Source organism: Pinus tabuliformis, chromosome 9 (genome assembly GCF_031772625.1).
Source record: "Pinus tabuliformis cultivar Carrire ecotype Pingquan chromosome 9, CPIR1, whole genome shotgun sequence".
Lineage (NCBI taxonomy): Eukaryota > Viridiplantae > Streptophyta > Pinopsida > Pinales > Pinaceae > Pinus > Pinus tabuliformis.
In genome coordinates, this window is record NC_142307.1 from 1280567131 (window position 1) to 1280592486 (window position 25356).

Sequence of the window (25356 nt, forward strand, 5' to 3'; positions counted from 1 at the left end):
GTGGAATAGGGATTTTGACTCTTTCTAACTCTTTTTCTACATTGAAAACTATTGGAACAGTTTTTTCAAAAGTATTACTTTCATTGGGTTGAGCTAATGGTTGAATTATAGTTGTTTGAGTTTGAGCAGTTTTTACTGGAGGCTCATTGATTGTAACATTCTTGGCTAGCCTACCAAGGCCTGGTCTAGGCCTTATGTCGTATCTTCTATTTAATTCAGCTATTAGAAATTCTAAACCTCTGCGCTTTCGGCAATCTTCCTCTTACCTTCGTCTTGTGCAAGTTTGCGGCTTGCTACTGCTATTGTTGTTGCTCCCTGTGGTGTTGTTGCCTTGAGTGTTTCTAGCCACTCTACTGCCATGTTGACCGGTTCATTGAGCCTGGAGGAGTTATAGAAATATCTCCATGGGTCTTCCTCTAGCCAATGACACACCTCGTGGATCCAAGGATAGTACACTCTCAAACAGTGGTCCCTGCATAAGCCATGTGGATTGTACGGATTGAAACTCTTGGTGCCGAAATGAAACTTCTTGAAGTCCTTGACCTCGGCATCCGCTTCTTTCAAACTCTGGATCACGTACAACCCAATTCGCAAAGGAAGGATAGGCCATGGTGCCTTCTTCTTCTTGTGCAATCCAGTTGATAACCCTATTGAGATGTGGTATGCAACCTCCTGCATGACTAGCTTGTCTGTGGCAAACTTCGGCAACAAATGCAGAGCCTTCTCCGCGTTGTACATCCTGATGAAGGTGCCATCAGGTGAGGCATACCAATCTGCAATGTTCAGCAACGCCTCCATTGCTGCTTGGGACATGCAAGGCGGATCTTGTTCAAAGATCATCGTGTACAGAGGGGCAATGAAGTGGTCAAATAGTCTAGCCATGACTCCTTGGTAGTTGCACTCTGAGAGCAACTTGCAATATACGTTCACAGCATTCTCTGAAGGTGTCCATGCCCAATCCATGCCAGGAAACTGTTGACGGGCACAAATTACATTGAGCAGGTAGGCAGACATGAAGAATCTTGCTTGTTGATCCTTGGCAGGATCCCGAGCATTTGATACATTCACTTTCAGCTGGAGATCCAACATGTCAGACCAGTTGAAAGGTTTTCCTTCACTTGCCAGCTGATCCAACATAACAACCCAACTTTGTAGGAAGGTCTTTGTACTCTCTTGGCCATACAAGCGACATGCAAAGATGACCAAGAGTTGGTAAGCCTTCCTAAATGTATTTGTCTTATAGATTTGGTTGGGTGTCGTCCTGAACTTTGATGGCTCCTTTAAGCAACGCTTCAAGATGTCTCTTGTGTCCCCATTGTTGTTGGGAGTGTAGAACGGTGCATCCATCTTGTTCACCAGTTCAGCAAATGATACATCTGCTGATAATCTTTCACCTTGAAGGTAGCAAGCTCTACTTCACTAACACTGCTCAGTATCATCGTCTCAAGATCAGTGTGTGAGACAATCCAATGGATCATGTCTGCGCATGGGAATACAGATACCTGCATGCAACCTTGTAGAAACCTAATTTGTGAATGTTGACCCCTGTCGGTCTTCCAGATTCTCCTCAAAGCTGCCTGTGAATATGTTACTGATGTCTTGCCATGTGATCTTGATGTCTTTCTCAATGAATAGATGTGTGTCTGCATAAACGGGCAAGCTCATAGACAACTGTTCAACCACATCTCCAGTACTGCTTTCAACTATGTCCTTTGATCCAGCTCTCTTGGAGGCCATGTTACTTGTACTGCTGAGAAGCTTCTCAATACCTGTTGTACCTGGAGACAGAGAAGACACTCACAGCAAACCAATCTCAGCTGAAAATCATAAAGCAACTCGGGAATCGATCATGCACCAAACCGAGTGATTGTTGGGCAAGATTGCGTAGCATTTACTCTAAGAGGCTGGGAGACTGTCAGTTGGAACTGCACATTACGCAGTCTAAGCTGCCAGTGAGTCCTACTGCTGACTGGATCTGCACAATGCGTAGTCCAAAGAGGCTGAATATGGACTGGAACTGCGCAATGCACAGCTCAGTCAAGCTGGGTTGCTGGCTGGAACTGCGCATTGAGGAGTTCCAGTGCGCAGGACTGGGACACTGCCTCCCAAGATTGCGCAAAGCATAGCTAGGAGCCAGTGTTGGGTATTTTTTGCACAATTCCTGGAGGCAAGGCAGAGCCTTGACTTCCGGGAATGCACAGTGCATGCCAGGAGAAGCAAGATCTGGGCCAAGGCAACCCAGATCTGCCCAAGGGCAACTTGAAAACGAGAAGGACTAAATGAATGTGCAAAGATGGTGCAGATCTGAGTGAATAGTCATGCATGCAATCCAACCAAGTGCAGAAATCAATCAAATAGAAAAACAATGAAGCTCATGAAGGGAGTCGCCGCAACAACGACTATTAGTGCAAAAACAGGGTCATGCATGTGACACTAAGGAAATGTTCTGCAAAACTTGAAACAACACTTCTACAGGTTAAAACACATTGAAACGCCAGCGGTCGTTCAATAAAACTAGGAAAATAGCACTCACACAAGCCTAGAAATCAAAGGCGACAGAAAAAGCGGCAAAAGACATGAAAAACAAACTTACCCGGAAAAGCTACGCCGACTATGCCGCAGGTTCCTAGATGTCTCAGGAATGCTAAAGCTCCAAGATCGAATGTGAAGAATGAGCTTTGGGGCGTCGTTTAAATAGATTTAGGAGTGTTAGGGATTATGACGTGCATGCCACAAATCTAGGAAAAAGTGACAGTTTGCGGGAAGTTTCTAAAATCGACTTTGCATGTAACTCCCAACTACTAAAACTAGATCCCTAAAACTTAGGAGGCTTTTTCGTTTTTTTTGCTTTCCTTTTTTTTGGGAAAAGTTGCCATGCATGCAAGGAAGAATTGCGTTGTTCTGGAGGGAACCGGGCAACCTACCGGCACATGCAACGGAAAACAACTGAGGGAAAGCTTTTGCGTTGTTTCTAGGCTAAGTAACCAAGGTTGGATGGCCATCTCTGTGCAATTTTCCAGAGCAAGGTTGTTTTCCTGCTCTGCACATTTCTGAAGAGCAGCGTTAGCTGGCCTGCTCTGCGCATTTCTGGAGAGCAGTGTTGGTTGGCCTGCTCTGTGCAATTTTTGAGTGCAGGGCAACTACTGCGCTGCTCTACGCAATTCCTAAGTGCAAGGAAGTTGCCCTCTAGGATGGCGCAGTTTTCCCAAACAACACAAGACCAATTGTGAACCAAGTGTCGAGTCAGCTTATGGCTAGTCAACAAAACGAGTAAGTGAACACATGATGTGAAGTGAAAGATAAAATCGAAAGAAATACAAGTACCTGAGAAGTGCAAGATGGCTGCTAAGATTTTGAAGAGGGAGGCTCCAAAATGCAGCGAAGCAAAATTTTGGAGGGTGGTTGTAGCCACTACAACGGAACTTTAGAAAAAATTATTATTCCTAAGGCAAATTTTTTATGTGTTAGGTTTTATGAAGTAAATTTAATGTGGCAAATAATTAATTAAGTTTCTTAATGTGACAAATGTAATAAAATCAAAAGGCTTTAGTAAGTTAAATTTTTAATGGGCCAAAGGCCACATAAAAATTTAAATTTTTTAATGCGAAAACTCAAAGTCTTTTTTTGATTTAATTTTCTAGAAATATCAAAGTCACATTAATGAAAATGGAAAAAAAAAACAAAAATTGTTTTTATATCAAACAAAATCAAAGTGTCATAAAGAAATCAAAACAAAAGGAAAAGTAAAAATTAAAAAAAAAAATGAAATTCAACTTCTAAAAAAAAAATCGAAGTCACAAAAGAAAATTAAAATCAAACAAAAATCAAAAGAAAAAATAAAAATGTGAAAAAGCAAACCCTAAAAAAAATTGAACTATGTTTTAAAACTAAATTCTAACCCTAACCAAAACACATAAAAAAATATAAACTTAAGAAAGGAAACCGAATAGGCTAAAAGCAAATTTTGGTTTTGCAGGCTCGACGGCGGAGGATGGAGAAGGAGCGATGAGGATGGCAGCACGCAGAGGAGAATGGAATGCGTTGCAAGTCGAGCAACAAAGGGAGAAGAAGTAAGTCGAAAGATGGAGGAAAGGGAACATGAGAGGAACGGAATAACGCACGCAACAAGAGGATAAGGGATGTGGAGGGAAACTCGAGCAAGAGAAACGCAACAATGGAGGAAGGATGCGGACAGGAGTTGAGGAGATGGCACCGCAGGTTTGGTAAGAAGCAGTAGGAAGCAAAGGAATGAGAAAGGAATGTGAGAGATGGGAAAAGTGAGGGCCGCAAGATGGAGCGATGATGGAAGGGATTGCAAGTTTGCAAGCAGCGCGGGTTTGGAGATCGAAGGAGAAAAGGGCAGCAACGCAAGGGAAGCAACAAGTGAAAGGGAGATTTGCGTGCTTGAAGGGATTCGAGGGCAAGGGGAAGAGGGTGGAGTAGCTCACATAGACGGAGAAGGACGGCTCAGGCAGCAAGGAGTTGAGGACGCAAGGATGAAGAGAGGGAAAACAAAAAAACGCAAGCAGCAAAAATTTCGAATTTTTCCAGAGAGGAAAACTAAAACGCAACAAAAATGGGAAAAAACGCAGCCAAGAGGAGCTGTGATTTTTGAAGAGTTTCAGGGCAGTAGACGGTAGCCCAAAAACTTGAAAAAAAAAATCACAAAAAAATATTTGATTAAAATGGTATGCCTCTGCTTCAGATTTGTCCTCAAAAAACTTGTAGAAATTCTCAAATCTAAATTTGAAACCCTCAAACTGAAAATAGTTTGGAATAATGCCCCTGCAAAATGATATTGAAGCTAGATCTTACCCTCCAAGGCATAGATCTTACTCTCCAAGGCATAGATTTGGCTTCAACAAAAATATTCTTTCAGATCTGCACCTGCAAAAATGAAAACAAAACACCTAGAACCCAGATATACAAAAATAAATAAAACCCAAGTCTGAAAACATAAAAAACTACAGAACTATGTATAAAAATGGTAAATCTATCAGATCTGAGGAGTATGAGTCCAACTAAGCTCACAGATTTGATAATCTAAGGCTCTCAACTGCCAAATCTATCAATTTTCCACAAAATATTTATAAATTAAGTTTTTTGAAAATTTTGGAGAGGTACTAGCCCAAAAACACCCTACAGGAAAAATAATTTAATCTTAAGATAAGTCCTGAGGCTTATGTGAAGTAGGTTGTTCAAAATATATACGTTGAGAGTTGGTTGGTCCAACCGAGAACTATCCCCAAACACTCAACGAAAACCTGAAAGATTTCCTGCATACACTAGATCAACCATCAAACCAAGTAGAGAAATAGAACAACAATAAAATTCTGAAGAAATAGAGATACCTGCTACTTCGATCAAAATTAAGAATGTTACCCTAGATCCAACAAACTGAATAAGATACCTGTATTCAAATTATTCTAAAAGAGCTATTGATTGATAGTTTTCACATAACATTTAGCATAAATTAAAACAATGTTACCATAAATTCGTGAAAAGGAACACCACAGAACATTCAAACCCAAAGACTTTTGCATTAATTCAAAAAAAATATACAAGAGAGCTTGAGAGCTTAGTACACGATTCAGAGATCGGATGAAAAGACAGACTGACACCAACCTCTAATTTATAGGTAAAATCTTCAACGGCTAGTTAGCTTGATCTCTGTCAAATTAATCTCGATCGTTCATAAAGATTTAACCTATGTTGCATGAGTTTCTGGAACGTGGAAGCGTTGGGAACTTGGGTACGGGTGTCAGAAACAGCTAGAGGTTTCCCCAAAATTTACCGGAAACGGCTAATCGAGAGCGGTAATATTAATAATAAAAAAATTAAAAATATAAAAATAAAAATTATTTTTTAATTATATAATCTATATAATAATCAAAATTAATATTGAATCAAAATATTCAAATATTAAAATCAATTTAAATATATATATAATAAATATATAATCCCTCTTATATATAAATATATTCTTTCGGTGTCTCTTCCCCCAAGTCTCTCCCTTTTATATATATAAAATATTAAAATTTCAAGTTCATTATGACACATGACGAGTCTCTAAAACACTCTGGCTTAAAAATACAAAGGAACAGTTTTACATATGTTTCTCTAGTTATTCTTAAGAGAAAAAAGTAAAGCAACGCTAATGTTTAAGCATTAACTGCCACATACAATATGCACACACAATCTTCTGCGATATATATACATAAACAACAAAAGAAATACTCATCGGCATGACATCCCAGATATCGCCCTTACATCAAGGTGCCACACACTTCCTTAACCCATCAAGGGATTGCTCCAGTTTCTCAATTAAGGATATCAGCGTTAAGGATGTCTTTGCTCTTTCTTCTTACGAAGGTTTCAACTTAGGCTCATGTTTTGTGGGTAATTCAACATATTTCTCTACAGAATTTGTATTCCCCAACCCCAGGGAACACCGGAACTCCAAAAAAAATAGTCTTCAAAGCTCCCGGAACTTTCCCAAGCTCCCATTGCAGCTCCTGCTGAAAAGGGAATGTTCCCATACAATTCCAAAGCTCTCGGGAGCGCAGGAACCATTGGAACGGGTTTCCCAACCCTTGGGAGCGGTTCCCGTGTAACAGAGGATTTAACTAATATTTAATCATCACCGTCGAAATTATTTAATTTTTGAGGAAAAATCGAATTTATAATTTAATTGATTTTTAATTAACTAAAAATTAAATATTTTGAGTTAATTTCCTAAAACATTTAACTTTGACTTAACCACCAAGGCCCAAGGGTCCAAAATTTCTTGATTTCCTCAATATTCCCTTGGCCGAGGACCTCCAATAAATAACTTCTTTAAAACCCACGAATTTCACTTTTGCAGAAATTAATTTTACCTAGGACACAAAATTAATTAAATTTATGGCTTAGGATTAATTTTAATTTTGCCAGAAAATTTAATTAATTGACTGATGAAGGGATTAATAATTTTTCCAACCCTCTAATATTTAGCCATGGTGTCTAACTATGAGGGACCATGCACTAAATATTTTTTACATCAAGATTTTACATTTTAATACATGAAGGGGGAAAACTTGTTCGTTATAGACCCTCAACATTTACCCATTTCTGCGACACAAAATATAATCCAGTAGACCAAGTGACTTGTAATAAAATAATCTAGCCAATTAGCTAGGATTATTCTCAAATCACTTTTACATAGACTCGATCTAAAACACTAGGACTCGCCTAAGATCTTAGCGACAAAATCCACCCTAGCTTTGGGGTGAGGTTGGAGGGAAAAACTCTACTGATCATTTGTGTCTAGAGGCACAGATGAATCAGTGAGACAAGATACCTAGAATGGAGATCATCACCAAAACCATAGGTTTACCTACACTGTTACATACAGACGTAGTCATGCTGAGATTATTTACATTTTACATATGCAGAGTGGGTTGACATCTTTAACAAAATTGTCAGTTGATGATGAAATCTGAAAGGCGCGAACACTCAAACATGATAGATCCCTTTTTGCGAAAAAAGGGGTGTACTGCTATGGGGTCGTTGACACAAAGTGGTCAACAGAGATCTAGTAACAGAAGTCGGGGTGTGAGACCGAAGGGTCAAAGAGTCGAAGTTCCAAAGGCAAATCGACCAGCAAGAAGGATGACGCAAAGGCAACGTGGGGCTAGCCATCCAGAGCCTAAATCAGATTTAGATCGCCAATAACAGTGTGAGATTTTTCTCACTACCTCTCTGCCAGTTTATTCTCTATATTAGATTGTCAGCTTGGGCATCTAGATATTTGTACTCAGAAACTACTGCATAATAATAAAACCCTCAGCTGTTGCACCAGTTTTCCCACATTGGGTTTTTCCAGGGACGTTTGTCCAAAAACAATGGTGTATATGTGTATGTGTTTATTTCTCTCATGTGCAGTATTTAGTTTCCGCAATATTTATTTTGCGTAGGCTGCAGTGTATGTATTTCAATATTTGTTGTAGAACACTGCAAGTAATTTGTTTATAATAATTTAACAAATATGAAAAATATCATCAGTTTGCTGCAGTAGGAATCAGGTCACCGATTTTTCACATAGATAGATTAAAAGCTCACTTAGCTCACATTGAGAGAGACATCCAATGTGATTTTAAGCTCTCAATGCCACCGGGTTCAACTGTGAAGAATCCAGCTCCGCTGTCATCATCGGATACCTGATTTGGCTACTATGTTTCTAGTTATGTTCCTGCAGGCTTTTTTATGTTATTTGGTCTTTTGTTTTGTAGTTGTTCCTGGCTTGCTACATAGACATTTTGTACTTCTAATACCAGCCAACAACTCTGGTTTCCTGTGTGGCAGAGTGAGGCTAGTAATTTTGAAGATTGGCTCAGAAATTATGTGATCTGATTTTTGGAGGAAATATAATTAAATTACAAGAAGTAAAAAGGATTTAACACTTTTGAAAATTTTATTACGTGATGCTTCATACAAGTAAATTTCAATATTAAGAAACTAAAACATACACATTCAGATTGAATTAAAGATAAGATATTTAATACAAACTTGGAGGTATCAATCAAATCTCGTTTATGATAATTTTGAAGATAATTTCTACATTTGGAAAATGGTGAAAACCACTTGTTAAACTTATTAAAAAGATATAAAAAGAAGACTCAACAGGTAACTTTCAAATCTGATTTGAAATGCAGAAACTTAATTTTCAGATTTGCTTAATGTGCAGATAACTCTAGTAAATGATATATAAAAAAGAAGAGCAACTTAGACCTGCCACCTAACCATAATTCTGAATTTCTAAATAAACTTTGAACAAATTCAAAAATTATAATTGAATGAAAGTCTAATGAAATATTAAGATCTACAAAAAAGTAATTAGACTTGAGATCAAATCAAATTTATGATAATCAGAATTTTATATCAAATTTCATGAGACAAGAAGTAAATAATTTGGATTTTTTAAGGGAGAGATAGTGTTTAGGGCTTATGGATTCAAAAAAACTATCTAAGAAGGCTATTTTCTTATGTAATTAAGGCTAGAAAAGATGCATAAAGCATACTATAACCACCCTAACAAGGCTGGGAAAAAAAAAATGTGAAAATTCACAAGGGCAGGCTCCTTGAAGGGATCCACCTTCAACTAGTTACTTGATTTTACCCTAAAATTGAAAATAACACACCTGCAATGATTTGTACAAGATAAAATGAAAAATATTAAATCAATACTAAAATAGATAAAGAAAGTAGAGGATACTATCACACCAAGTTCCTATAATGTAGTAGATGCACTAATCCAATGGATCAAGTAACTCATCTTTGCATGTCAATGAACCAACACCAAGCTTTGAAGCACCAAAAATATTAACCACATAGAAAAAAAAAGTATCCAAAAAATCCCCAAAAAGCCTTTATGATTGAATATTCAACAAGTGCTCTTTTAAATATTCAAGTAACAGCAAAAATAATCAAGGCAAGGAGCCTCTTATATAGAGTTATAGGCTCAACAACCCTCTCAATAAAGTAATAATATCCTTGTTTAAAACCCTAGATCTATCCTAGGACAACATAAACAACCATTATCTCCACTAACTAACTAAGGAAAATAAGGTTAACAATACATAAAATAGGAGGTGGTTATGCCATATATACAACTCATCAATGATAAACCTAATATCCTTGCTTAAAACCCTAGATCTATCCTAGGAGAACATAAACAACCATTATCTCCACTAACTAAGTAAGGTGAATAAGGTTGACAATACATAAAATAGGAGGTGGTTATGCCACATATTCAAGTCATCAATGTAAACCTCCTGATTGTGTCAAGGCTCCAACGTCTAGCTTCCAAGAATGGAAAAGATTGCCACAACCCCCCCTCTAGCATGGATAGCTCCTCAAAAAGGTGAAAAGGCTAAGGAAGAGGCCTTTGAGTGTGGCATTCATGACTCTAAGAGTGACATGTCCCCTCAAAATAATGGTCAAATAATCAAGTGAGGTCTCCGATGTGCAACAATCTTCCTAAAACATGCCAACGACCATATCCCATGAAGTGAGGAGTCAAACACCTCAAAATATATATCCATGCACAATGGGAGCTAGTGGCTTCATGAAGAAAGGGAGAGCTCCCACAAGATAATAGTGTATGCCTTCAAATGTGTATCAAGAGAGGAGCACTCCACTTAGGATGAAAGTCATCCTCTAACAAGCCACAATGTGTGTGAAAAAACTCTCAAAAAGGCTAGGTGCTCCTAGGAAGGACCCCTCAACCATCCAAATGCATAAAATATGTAGAAGGGGGAGGGTGCTCCACATGAGGGTGTGAAAATATCTAGATCCAACAATCTCTGGAATCCTACTGCAACCAACTAAATCTACTTCACCTAGATTGTAAATTACATTACAAGCTTATTTCAAATTTCTTCATGAAACATTTAAGTAAATTACTGAAACAGCCTACACCAATTAAATATGAATCTGAAACAAAGAAACTGAGCAAGGAAAATAGAAAACAATAGGACACAATTATTTTTGGACAAAAGTCCCCGGAAAAACTCAATGCGGGAAAATAGGTGCAGCAGCTCTGAGGGTTTATTATTATTAAGCAATAGCAAAATCTGAATACATCACTGAATACCTCACAAGGTTATTCAGTTACAGAGAGAAATACTGGCAGAAGCTTTGTGAGTTTTACCTCACACAATCACTGAGAAATCTTGGTTGATCCAGTCCCAAACTGACTACCCCCCAACTTTTCTGGTTGCCTCTGCGTTGCGTCTGCACAGTGTCTGCATCAGCATAGCGTCAAGCTCTCTGGGTGTTGCGTCACTTCTTTGGCTGGTTGATCTGCTGCCCAGGAAATTCGATTTTTGCCTCCCGGTCTCACACCCCGACTTCTGAAAATTGAATTCCTCTGCGAATTTTTGACTCCTCTCTCTCCCTCTGCACTAGTTTTGTGTGGCCCTTCTGGCTCTACTTCAACCTCTGCATCAAGGCTTCTGGATCACTTACTGCCTCTCTCTGCTAATGTGTCTTCGGCTGAGAATCTCTCTCTCCGGAAGCTGCTATCCCTACCCCTCAACTGTAAGAGATCTCCTCAATCGATTTTTCCTCTTGAGAACATCTCACTTCAGAAAATCATTTTTCTCTATCTCTCTGAGTGTTTTCCAAATGACCCTCAAGCCCCTTCTTATATCTTCATGTTGGACAACCAACGGCCTAGATTACATCTTAATCAAAGGCTCAGATCGTTTTGGCTTGATCCATGGCTTTTTCTAGAATTTTCACCCCTGATTAGATTAATACCCATTAATATTTTAATTTTCCTAAGTTTAGACTTAGGAACCCCATTAAAAATATTAATTTAATAAAATCACTTCTGGGTGGAATTTCCCAAAACGCTTGTTGGGCTCTTTAGAATACATGTGCCCAAGCCTCCCTGCAAATTTTGAGGCTTAGATCACATCCGATACTACCCCAAACCAACACTCCCTCTTAGCGAGGAATGTGCTCTAGCAATACACCGCTACTGCATACAGCTCTGACTCTGAAGCAGCGTCCTCTGCGCTGATGACTTTTGACATGTCCACCAACTATTGCGTTGTTGCTACTATTGTACTACTGCCTTTGACACTGCCAATGCTACATTTCTACTATAACTCCCTCTCAATCGCTACATATGCTATGCTATTAGCACTGCTAACACTACATCCGTATTGCAACTCAGTTGCTGAGAGAAGTAACTGAAAACACCCAAAACTAGACAAGTATCCAGTGGATACTCCTCGATGCTGAAATCGTCACTGTTGCTAGTCCCACAGTCTCTTCTAAAGCCACTGCACTACTAAGGCTCTACATTGTGCCTCCTTGCACTGTTGCCTCTCTGCTCTACGCTGCTCACATTCTGGCGCTACTAACCACTGCATCTGTCAAATCAACACTCCATGGCACCAACTGAAATGCCACCATCCCACTACTACTGATCATGGGCTCCTATAGCAAGGTGATGATCCAAGAGGTGGGCTCCTCAAGGATCTTGCCCATCTATAGCTCTATCGAACTACAATTCTATATCAACCCACCTCCCTCCTAGATGTATCTTGGTTGTCATGGCGAACTCCTCTTGTTCAACCTTTGCGGCTGCAACCTTAGGATCATGCTTCTCATCCTTGTCCTTTCTCTTGAGAGGACACTGTGTTGCGTAGTGACCCATCTCACCACACCTAAAGCACTTTATCTTCGAGACATCCTTCTTTCGCCTCCACTGCTCCTGTTGCCCCTTCAATGTAAGGGGTGCATTCTCATCCTCCTCCTTGGGCTTCGACCCACTGTTGTTGCTTCCGTCAAGTTTACACTTGACCAAGTCTCTCCTCAGCTCCTCTTGCTTGAGAGTTGCCCACATCTCATCCCAATTCGGCAAAGTCGCCTTGCCCAAGATACTCTGGACAAAGACTTGCCACTCATCTAAGACAGAATTGAGGGCCAGTCTAACCAAATCAGAATCTTGAGGTGTAGACCCCACAGTTGATAACTCATCTCGGGTCTCCTGAAGCTTTGTGAGGAACGGATCCACACGCTCCCCCTTATGCATCTGAGCAGATCTCAGTTTCTGCTCTAAGTACATCTTTCGTTGCTCAGAAGATCCCTGATACAATGTGGCCAAGGCATCCCACATCTCCTTATCGGCCCCTTTGCTAGCAACGTGGCACACCACGTGATCCTTGACTCCATCCAGGATCATCCTCTTCGCCTTAGCCATCTCATCTCTGTAATTCTTTAGCAGATCTGCATCTGCTGGGACAGCTACCACATTATCAACATACGTCTTGAGGGCTTGCTCATCTAGAAGGAAAGTCATTCTACCCTTCTAGATGGCATAGTTGGAAACCCTGTCCAACCTGTCCTGATCCCTCAAGTCACTAGTTGCCATATCCTTCGAAAAATGTCGAACAACTCCCTCTTTCTCCCTACTGTGTAGCTCCTAGGCTGACTTACACACTCCTTGATGGAGTTGGTAAGTTGTTGCTCCTCTGCTGCTCAGTAAATGAGAAATATTGATTTCCTCGGCAAGAAATCACTAAGGAAGTATTCCCTCACTATGTGATCTGCTTCTTCCTTCTGACGGCTTTTTTGCCCAGCACCAAACTTGCAGAAACTATGTCCCTCTAGCTCTGCGTAGCTCCCTCTACCTTGGTAAGTTTTCAATCTGGCAGTCTTACCTCTCTATCGGCTCACTCAAAGAGAGACACCCACGAAAATATAGCCCTCCTGGCTAGAACTACGCAATCCCTCAGGGGATTCGAACTATTGCTTGTTGCAGCAAGTTGGCCCTTGCTTCAGTGCTAGATCTACTCTTCCTGTTTCACATCAACACCTCTGATACCATGTGAAAATTCCTAGATCTAACAATCTCTGGAATCCTACTGCAACCAGCTGAATCTACTTCACCTAGATTGTAAATTACATTACAAGCTTATTTCAGATTTCTTCATGAAACATTGAAGTAAATTACTGAAAGCAGCTTACATCAATTAAATATGATTCTGAAACATATAAACTGAGCAAGGAAAATAGAAACACATAAGACAGTTATTTTTGGACAAAAGTCCCCCGAAAAAACCCAATGCAGGGAAACCGGTGTAGCAACTCCAAGGGTTTATTATTATTAAGCAGTAGAAAAATCTGAATACATCATTGAATACCTCACGAGGTTATTCAGTTACAGAGAGAAATAATGGCAGAAGCTTTGTGAGTTTTACCTCACACAATCACTGAGAAATCTTGGTTGATCCAGCCCCAAACTAACTGCCCCCCGACTTTTCTAGCTGCCTTTGCGCAGTGTCTGTGTCAGCCTAGCGTCAAGCTCTCTGGGTGTTACGTCACTTCTCTGGTTGGTCAATTTGCTACCCAGGAAATTAGATTTTTGCCTCTGGGTCTCACACCCCGGCTTCTGGCTTTTGAAAATCGAATTCCTCTGCAGATTTTCGATTCCTCTTTCTCCCTCTGCGCTGGTTCTGTGTGGCCCTTCTAGCCCTACATCAGCCTCTGCGTCAAAGCTTCTAGATCACTCACTGCCTCTCTTTGCTGATGTATCTCCCACTGAGAATCTCTCTCTAGAAGCTGTTATCCCTGCCCCTCAACTGCAAGAGATCTCCTCAATCGATTTTTCCTCCTAAGAACTTCTCACTTAAGAAAATCGATTTTCTCTATGTCTCTGTGTGTTTTCCAAATGACCCTCAAGCCCCTTCTTATATCTTCCTGTTGGACAACAGACAGCCTAGATTACATCTTAATCAAAGGCTCAGATTGTTTTGGCTTGATCTGTGGCTTTTTCTAGAAGGTTCACCCTTGATTAGATTAATACCCATTAATATTTTAATTTTCCTAAGTTTAGACTTAAAAACCCCATTAAAAATATTAATTATTTTAATAAAATCACTTCTGGGTCTATACCGGACGTAAAGCTAACTCTATGGAACTTATACTAAGGCTTATAAGTCCATACCGTAAGGCTTGAACTCTGAAGTTATTATGGATGTAACAACCAACCCGGAGCAAGTGCTATAGCTTGTTCCCAATACTCAGTAGCTTGATCGAACCAAGCCTCCGCAGTTTCAGGATCTCCCTGTCGAATGGCCTGTTCTCCTCGGTCGGGATAGGTAAACTTGGAAAAGTTTTCTTCCCTCAGAACCGTACGAATTTCCCAAATCGCTTTCTGGGTTCTTTGGAATACATGTTCCCAAGCACCCTGCAAATTTTGAGGCTTAGAGCACATCCGATACTACCCCAAATCAACAGAGGGTGTATCTTATGAACTCACATGTCAATAACATGCCAAATAGCTCCCAAACTGCTAGGGAATTCATCAACTAGGCCAAACTAAAGCATACATACATACACAGATCCATGCTTATGATAAAAGGAAAAGCATGGTCTAGGTATATAGCCTTTACAACAACATAGCACAAGTTTTACAAAGAGGTAAAGTGAAAAAACCTAGGGAAACTCTAACATGTGTCACAACAGACCCATCCCAAGAACCCCACACATCCACCTTAACCATGAATGATCACAATAAGAATGTTAGAATGAGCCATAAGGGTAGAACTAGCCTTGAAATAGAAACTAAAAGGATTTGCCATTACCAACCACAAGGGTCTAGACTCTAGACTCTAGAGAACCACCTAAGTATAATAAACACTTTTCATAGATCACTAGGCATAGTCTAGTAAAAGATAATGTTAATGCATCATCACAACATTTGGCTCATCGTGCTACAACAAATAACCGTCTAGAATCATTAAGGCACAACTAATCATGGATCACCAAGCTCCAACCTCTTCTCTAAAGAACATGCAACAGGATCAACTCAGAAAATGGGACAACTGCACAAAATGGATTACCTTGATGCAAAATCTGAGGGGTAACAAGTGCAATATGATAGAGAAACTTCCAAACAGTTAGGAACAAAACATTCAAATATTTTCAGCCTTTAAACTATCTACTTCTAAAGTTGCACCTCATTCTTTGGTATGTGTTTTTTCTCATATCCCCATTTCCTTGCTAACTTCAAGGCTGTTTCAACGCCCTCAGCACCTGTATTCATAGGAAGGATCATTTCATAGCCAAACATGCTCGTTAGATGCTGTGCAAAGATAGGAAATTTGTCATTGTGGAAAGCTCTAGAACTGAGTGTCAGTTGCTGAGCTTGTTGGGATAATGCATTCAGAATCTTCTCATGGCAATGTCCCTGTAAAATAAACATTTTGTAATTAATATCAATTTTTCATTAGATGGACAGCCTCTAAATATGGCAATATCAAATTCTTAAATGAAGACAACTGATGGGCATCTTTTATGCATATCTCAATATAAAATAGTGCAAAATTGTTACGAGAGATTTCTGCAGTAATCACCGCATCTTCATTTGTGGCATATTGTTTCGGACAGTCAATTCACTGTTCATCTTTAGGATATATAGACTCAAAGAATTCACTTTTAGTTGAATCTATATCCTGAAGATGGACAGTGAATTGACTGTCCAAACATCAATGCCACAAATGAAGACATGGTGCTTACTCCAGAAATCTCTCATAACAATGTATCTCACTGCAGAAATTGGAAATGAACAACAACATAAAATCTTACTTGATTAACTGCAGAGTAAGCAGAAAGGAAATCCAAGTAATCTTACTTGATTAACTGCAGAGTAAGCAGAAAGGAAATCCAAGTATTTGCGACCTTCTGGGTCCCATACATGTACATCCTTTGCCTTAGAAAACACCATGGGAATTGGGTGATAACTGTATTAACACAAAGCTTCTAGTAAGGCATAAACAGAAGTGATGCTGGATAAAGGAATGAAAATTTGTGTCAAGTAACAATATTTTAAAAACCCTCCTTTTGGATGTAAACCGTCTGACAACGCATGTATACAGGAAATCAATAAATACAACAAAGAATAAAATTTAAATGGAAACCACAGGTTTACATAAGTACTATTTAGAGGAGATAAACTGATACCATTTTAAAAATGACCTGTTGTTTATCACAACTTTCCAGGACTTTCATATATATGAATAATCAGAATCTACAAGAAACTAAATAGTAAATACACATTTGCATTGTGAACACATACTGTTCAGAATTCGAATGAATGTTTGATTCAATGTGATTTGATCATAAACCAAGAGACAAAGAGCATGCATCAAAATAACCATGTTACAGTAGAAATAAATGTTCTGTTCAACAAACATTTCGTAAACATGGGCCTTCCAAGAAAATACTAACTCCGGTTATTGGGATAATTGAAGGGGCAATGTCTGACTTAACGATCCATGACAAAATTAAATTTGTTATGCGCCACACATCAGCATACTCCCTAGGAGGTCATCCACCCTAGTACTTTCTAGGAAGAAGATACTTTTTTATTGTTTTAATCCCCTACACAAGGAAAATTTCCTGCATGTTAGTAGACACACTAATCCAAGAATAAATTTCAACTAACTTTAGGACCATGTTTATTCTTGACATTCAATGACAAATAGTGTTCCTGAGAGAAATATTTGTCTGGACAGAGGGATATTCAAAGATGCTTGCACATGAAATTTCTAAAATTTTGCTATAATAGAATTTAATGAATTTGGAACAGCATAGCAACTTATATTGTGCAAGCTTAGGTATTCTAACCCACGAAGAAAAAGTGAATGGATATCCATATTATCTCTTACTTTATTTCATTAAATAAAATGATACCCAGCAACTACTTGAGTTTATCAAACTTTTCAACAATCTAATTTAATGGAATAGTGATGGCATAATAACTTATAATAAGCATGCATAGCTCCTTTCAACCCATAGAATTAGGATGAATGAATGTTCAAATTATTTGATGAATTTAAATTTAATTTTTTTTGTAACTGGGCACTGGGGTTGGGAGGTACTCCAGACCCCAGGCTAGAGGGTTTTGGAGGAATGCGCACACAAAGTGGTCTTGTGGGTCAAGAACCCAAGCATGTGGGCTTTTCACCCAAGCTTGTGGGTGTGAAACCGTGATGAGAATTGGTCACTTGGCATTTGGAGGTTGGAACTTGGAGGGCATCCTTGAAGGAACAAGGAGCAACTTGAAGCACCAAAAAAGCCTTGTAGAAATGGAGAAATGAATTTTTATGTGTTTCAAGAGGGCAAATTGTCTTAAGATTCAAGTCAGCCTTAGTTGTAGAGACCCTCTTGGAAGGACAAGACAACACCCAAGAGAAACATATAAATGGATGTGACATTGAGGCTAGAAGAAAACCAACCCAAGTGCAATCATCACAAGGAAAGAGCATCTGAAATCTGAGGCAGCCGCAGCAAGGAGAGGACAAGGCCAAAGTGCGTTTTTGGTGTCTTATGGTGTTTGGGACAGGTCTGAATTGCAGGAGTGGGCTAGCTGTGAGGTTCAAGGGTAATTGTTGGCTGGAAAGTGCATGTGTTAGGGATGTTCTCAAGGAATAGGGACCGAAGTCTGATGGACTGTTGGAGGTAGGACCGAGCCTAGATCTGGGCTGATCTGCAGTCAAAATAGGGCTGGAACAGCAACCAGAAAGTGGCAAGCTAACAGTACAGATAAGGAGTCTAGAGGAGGAGGTAGCGAAGTTTTTGGGTGGTTTTGAGGTCTGGTTAAGGGCTGGTCTGGTGCCCTAACCAGGCCAAAAAACCTCAGGTCTTAGTTTGCGCAGATAAGTGAACAGCAGCAAAGGAAAGTACCCTTGATCAGAGGTAAGTGCTCTTTTAGCCTTTAGGTTGATGATTTGCTAAGTGGTTGGGAAGTCCAAGTATAGGACAAAGGTTTGTACATCCTAAGAAGCAAATTCATCTTCAATAGTTGCACATATGCCAAGGTCAAGAGGAGCAGCAGAGAGTTGCAGGACAAGGTATGTCATCTTCTTGAGTTGATGAGATTTGCTAGTGGATGTTATCCTAGTTTAGGGCAGTGTTGGAGCAGCCAAAAGAACAGGAGTTAAGAGGGTTGTAGTGGCTTGCTCCAAGCCCTAAGTACAGCTTCTTGAAGAGGACTGTTAGAAGAGGCAGATATGGGTGAGCTCAGAACTAATTCTTGAAGGACGAAGAAAGGAGGTCAAGGGAGCAGATCACATCAGCCCAAGTTCATTGTTGGAGAAGGACATCTTGCAGTGATAGGTGGCAGCCCTCCGTGCCCTAAGTGTGTCTTCATCGGGCAGCACAGGAAGACACTAGTGGGAAGAAAGTCCCTAAGAGTTGTGTCCTTGAAGGACTAAGGAGCAGCTAGTTGGGCAAGAAGTCCCAAAGGAGCTAAGGAGCAGCAGTGGGCAGTTGAGAGTTGTTCACAAACGGAGTTGTGAACAACTCGACAGGAGTCTCGATGTGTTGATGCATTGAAGGACTAACGATCAGCTAGAGAGCAGTTGGAGCCATGTTCAATGACCTAATGGAGTTGGTTCATTGATAGAGGCAGGTTGGAGTTGCTGCAGATTGGGAGTTGGCACACTGGGCAAGTGTGTTCAAGGTACAACTGAGGGGAGCTGAGAGAGTGTGCTACATCAGCCAAATGGTCAGTGTATCTTGTTTGGGCAGTTTGGTTGTCATAATTGTTGACACCAAGTCCCAGTTGTAGTCTTGTATCAGTGGATGTATGAAGGCCATTATCCCTAGTATGGGAGCCCTAGATAGTTGTATTATCAGTTTGTTAATATAACAAAGTTGGGCAGTTAAAACTTGTAAAAAGTTGTCTATATTTGTGCACGTGTTGATTTACTGCTATTTATCGTTTCGTTGTGCAAAGTAGTTTGTTGTGATACTTGGATTGGTAGCATCAGTGATTGTAAGTTTATAACCCAAACTCCAATCTCATGGAAAAACAACAAATAATAGATGTCAATTGGATCTAGCTCGGGAGGTTAAGAGGAGAAATTGTTATCCTTCCCACCCAGGTTCAAATCCCACTTGTGATATGTTTTCTTTTCTTGACCCAATTGCTGATAGAGGGTGGCAAGGTACCAACAATCTCATTCACACTTACAAAATTTAGGGTGGTACAAGATTACACATGTAAAAAACAAATAATAATAATAATAATAATAAATAAAACAAAGGACACAACCCTTCACTTTCATGTCTAATCAATGATTATAAGTATACCATCACAGAGGCCCATTGTATCTCATTCATTCATTATCAATTATATAATTATTATCCTATAGGACTTTCAACTCCTCGTCATTGTGTTGGATATTTTCTCATATATGAAATATTGTTTATTACTTTGGTATTAGATCATGTTCCAAGACAACCATTAATTTGGCATTTGGTCACACTTTCTATCAAACCTTATCTAATTGCAGCCTTTGGCCATATTTTTTTCAAAGACAATCTGAAATCAGGCCTTCGGCTAATTCATAAAGCATTTAATAATGTTGGCTTCTAGCCATGTTCGGACACACCATGAATGAAATAAGAAATGAATGTCAGAAGAAATTCAAAAGTATCTTTTTGCTGCCTTATTTTTTTTAGAAGGAGAAAACATTTATATAAACAAGGCACAACAAAAGCACAGACTCCTTAAGTAAAACTGCCATAAATCAAACTCCAACTACCTGCGCCAACACTAACAAAACACTAGGTGTGTATCAACCACGGTTGAAAAGAATACCATGGGGATGAATAAATAAAACATAACACTGTGTAGGATTAATGACTACTAGTCACACAGTACAAACCTCAAATAACTCTATCAGAGGGATGTGAATAGAATCAACACAAGTGCATATAACTAAATGTTGATAATCATAGCTTGGGCAAAAATTTCCATACATGTTTAGTGTGTGTTACCACTCAAACTAGCAAGGGTCCAGGGAGGGGATCCTATAGAGAAACTACTAGCTTAAGTGGAAACAATGGAGCAATAGCCCACTGTCACCTCAACTAAAGCTCCCTGCTCTTTACGGACTTTCACCAATGGGAGGAGACCAAATATAAAAGAAATCACAAGGATGAATAGATCAATGATGGGATGAGAAGAGATTCCTAAATCCTATTCACAAGAGAGGCTTAAATAATTGGCTTACTTGCTTTAGAAGTAAGGTTATAGGCTCTCTAGAAAGGGCTAATGGGATACTTAAGCCTAGGTTTGGAGAATGCCCCTTGATAAGAGGTGTCCTAGACCTAAGAATCCTTAAGGAAAAGTGGCTTCTATGTGATCCTTGTAGAATTTGAGTTACGAGGTTGCGGGAACACAAAGAACCCAAGTGGACCCAAACTAGGTCAAGGGTGTGGAGTTGATCAACAAAAGAGGGGCTTGACCTGGTTAGGGAGGAGAATAGGATCAAAGGACTACTTTTCTTTTGAAATTTGAATGCAATGATCCAAATAAGGACACTAACCCAAATCAACTTAGGGAGAGAAATGATCCTCGAGCTACATCTTGCAATATCTCGGGATTCCACCATCAAATTGTGCTCAAACTTGGAGGACCCCTTGAGAAGATCCCAGCACAGTTGTGGACCAATTTTCGAGGTGTTTAGATGACTACAAAAGATTTCGCTTGATGCTCTACATGACCTACTAGGATTATGCTTGTTCCACCAGCTGTGGGTAGTCTATATAGGAGAATTTTTTTCTCCTAGATATTCCTCGACCAGCAGTCAACAGCCCCTTGCAGCCACCAGATAGCTCGATGTGCCATTATCTCCGCCACCTGAGCCAACCATGTGGTCTGTCGCCCACTTGTTATGATTGTATGTTTGAAGGTGGGCCTGCCGACCCTAAAGGTATGGCTTTTCATTGGTATAGTTGAGTAATTTTCCTTACTTGTCATGGGCACTTTTGGGCATAGATTGGTGGGCGGATTCAGCAGAAAGAGTGGGCTATGTTTGTACTCTTGTCTCCACTACCTGATCTCGTGTTTAGCCTTATATCCTAGTCCCGTGGGATCTCCTTTATTGGCCACTAGCTTTAGAGTTGGCACTACATCGGAAACCCCAATTTTGGTTGTGTGGTCCTTCTTCTCGACACCATATACATCACTCCCTTCCACTCATTTTAGCCTTGTTCATCTCTTTTCCCATCTAGGTCCACATGTGTCCACTGGGTCCACATAGGGTTAGCCTCCCTCTCCCCCTCCCCTTGTCCACACCATGAGTCGAGCTGGAACGATGCCCGGAGGTTGATGCAACTAAAAAGAGAAGAAAAAGCATAGTTTGGCCACTCTCAACAGGAAATGTACCACAAAATGCAAAATATGGACTGGACATACACATTTAGCAAGTGAGAAAAAGCCAGACATGAGCTCTACCCCTTATCCATGGCCATCACCCTCGTTCCTATGGGCCCTAGATGAGCCCCCTCCATCATTAAGGAACCCATGATTGTCCCAACCCCTAGTGGGGATGAACGGCCCCACCTTAAGGGGGTATCCACTACTATATATTACACAACATGCTCTCATCACCTGGAGCCCCAAGCAATTATAAAGAAAAATCAATCAAAGGCTAAAGGCACATGAAGAAGGATGGAAAAACAAAGGTCGGGGTAACACATGTACCACAATTTGATCCCTCCTACACTCAAATTCCTAGGTGTGGGCTTCCCTTATTATAGCTACCCTTGTACCATAACATGTGGTCTGGATGATTCCCCTGATCCCCACTCTGTTTCATTACTTTATCATTTGCCACCTACCACTTGAAGGATGTACCATGGACATGTCACCCCTTTTAAAGGATGAAAAAACCTAACAGGATCCTTGGTTAACCCCCTTATTAAGCTTGGAGACACTTGTACATGCCAAAGCCCTCTATGGAAGGGCATGCCACCATGAAGTGCTCCATTGATTCCATGACTGGTAAGCTCTTTTACTTGATTATTCTAATGATTTGTTGTATTGGAGGGCAAGGGGATTCATGGATCTTATGCAGGATTGTTGGGTCTCCATTTGGGGCTTGGTCTCCCTATACGGGGTTCTATCCCTCCAAAGGGCCATATTGACACCTGTAGGGTGAGTGTTGAGAGCCATGGGCCTCCACCATAGCAAAGATTACTTCATGGATCACCAGCATCGATCATTGATTGCTCGTGTTACACCTTGTTGGATGAGGATGACGCATCTGGTTCATTATGCCCAACCGACTTCACACTTGCACCATATACTTGGCAGATGTTCGAGGGTCCAGAGGATGTCTCCTACTGCAAAGGGAGGGCTTATGTCATCATCTTATCCCTTACAGATGGTCTATAGGCATTTTCAATCCACTTGGAGACCCATGAGAATGCCCTTGTGCCCCCACACCCACTTAGGAGCACCACAGGTTTTTGCTTGGAAAACAAGGGGCCAACCCCTTGTCCACTATGTTTGGATTCCATTCTCTCATCATGGCACACTTTGGGCTTCATTTGGCCTTCTCAATGGCCCAACGACTCATCATGTTGATCATCCTACCCCCTTGAGAGGCTTATCTTTATGTTATTGATCTATTTGGTGGGCTTGTCACCAAAAATATTGTTATTATGCACATTATTTTATTTTAGAGGGCATTATTAGTCCAAATTAGGCCATTTGAATTCATTAGAGATTGTATAAATAGATGAGAGGTGATTCATTCTCTCATCATCACTTGGATTGGGTTATTAGCTCTTGTGGTATTTTCGCTATCCCTTTTAGAGGACGAGTTGGGATGATATGGATGAATTTTGATGTTTGGGTCCATCTCTTTTGTCTTGGAGCTTCATTATTGGCATAATATGATGATTAGATATACTCTTTTGTACATGTAAGTGCTTTTTTCATGCTTATTCTTGTTATTTACTTTGTCACATGAATGTTGCTGGGATTTTCGCTATACAAGTTTGAAATTTGTTGCTTTCTTATACGAATGGGTGGAAATTTTGATCTTTTATAGTGTTGCATCATGTCATGGGCCATGTATGAATGGGTGAATGTTCCTAGAGATAATTTATGCTAAATACATCTTGATAAGTCATCAATTATTGCAAATCGAAGTATAAAGTCCTTGAAGTAGTTGCTCTCATGCCCTAATGCCATGCGAAGTTGCTTGAAGGCCTCCTTGATTGGGTGAATTCTTTCCAAACAATAAATTATCTTTGACTCCATCTATCCCAAAGGACAAGGCACTAATCCTTCCATAGGTGGTCAATTTTAAAGCTTATTTTTCTCACCTCTCCCTCTTTTTCTAGGCCTAGCCTCCATATGTCACCTAGGGTATTACATAAATCTCATTGTATCCATCCAAACACTTCTATTTTTGGTCCACATATGCACTGAGGTTTGCTCTAGATGCGCTCCAAATTCGAAGCAATTCCAACAGTGGGATCCAAAGATATAGCAAGCCCTAACTCAAGGATTGTTTCTTTCGCTAGGTTTCCCTTGGCTAGTGTCCTCATTTGGATCATTGCATTCTATTCTAAGAAGAATTGTCCTTTGATCCTCTTCTCTTCCACAATTAAGTCAAGCCCCACTTTGGTTGATCAATTCAACATCCTTAACCTAATTCTGGGTCCACTTGGTCTCATGTGGTCCCACAACCTAATAACCCCAATTTCAAAAAGATCACATAAAGACCAATTCTTTGTAAGGATTTCTAGGCTAGGAATCATCTTTACAAAATACACCCCCAAACCCTAGCCTCAAGAATCCTCTTAGCCCTTCCTAGAGAGCACATCACCTTGCTTTCCAAGCAAGAAAGCCATATAATTGAGTCTCTCTTGTGAATAGGTTTCAGGAATCACCCTTCATTCTTTCATTGACATATCCATTATTGTGATTCCTCTTATATCTAATCTCCTCCGATCAGTGAAAGTCCGTAAAGAGCGGGGAGCCTTAGCTGAGGTGACAGTGGACTATTGCTCCATTGTTGCCCCTGACCTAGTAGTCGCTCTATAATATCCCCTCTTAGGACCCCTACTAGTTTGAGCGGTAACAAGCCCTACTTGGGGTTTCCTTAACAATGCTCATATCTTCACCATAGCTCTGATACCATGTTGAGAAATGAAATGAAGTAGGTATAGGGTTGATTTCTCTTCTTGATAATTACTTGTGAATGTTATCTGTTTTCTTATCGTCTTATTATGTTCCCTTCATCAAGCAATTATACAAATGTTCAAACCAAAAGGATCACAAAGAGACAAAGAACATTAAAAATTAGGCTCCAAGCCAGCGAAAAACCCCACGAGGGGGAAACCGGAAAACCCAACCAATCCTTCTCTTATAGAATCAGATCAAAATGAGATATCCAAGACCCAAGACAAAGACCAAACACAGCCACTCCAAGTCAACCCTCCTCCAAGTCTCCTCCAATCTAGTCCAAGTCAACATTGGTCAACCTTTTGAAATCTAGTCAACTCCTGAAATTTTGGCTCATCTTCTCTCTCTCCTTTGACTTCAGTTGACTTCTTCTCCTTGTTTTGCACAGAAATTGATGTGATGATGTGAGTGAATGAGTGAGCTTCCAAGAGGCCGAACTATCTTGTATTAATAGTTGTCCAGGAGGGTCGAATAGCTACCTCTCAAGCCGACTTGTCCAAGGAAGGCCGACTTGGTCTTGTGTTGACACTTTGACTAAAAATAAAATTCTTTTTCTTTTTCTTTCAAAAGTCCAAATGGGACTTGACTCAAATACATTTCTTTTGACTCATAATAGATTATTTTTTACTCAATTGACTCTATAATCTTGAAGAACATGCTTTGACCAAAAATAAATATAGATATAATAATGATAAAAATTTCATTTTATTCCATTATGAAGACAAACACTAGTTACATTTTCAACGGGGTGGACCACTGACCACTGAAACTAACCCTCTACATAATGTGGGCTCTCACCTAGACAA

General features: G+C 40.0%; 1 protein-coding gene across 2 annotated transcripts in view; it reads right to left on the reverse strand.

Moving 5' to 3' along the window:
- Positions 1 to 25356, reverse strand: part of DELTA-OAT (ornithine-delta-aminotransferase) — a 175279-nt gene that overhangs the window by 92182 nt on the left and 57741 nt on the right. For both annotated transcript variants that reach the window (XM_089445879.1, XM_089445880.1), the window contains exons 2-3: positions 16190 to 16298; positions 15515 to 15745 (exon numbers count right to left, since the gene is read on the reverse strand). In XM_089445879.1, coding sequence (XP_089302005.1) covers positions 15515 to 15745; positions 16190 to 16298 — 340 coding nt within the window. The remainder of the gene's footprint in view (positions 1 to 15514; positions 15746 to 16189; positions 16299 to 25356) is intronic.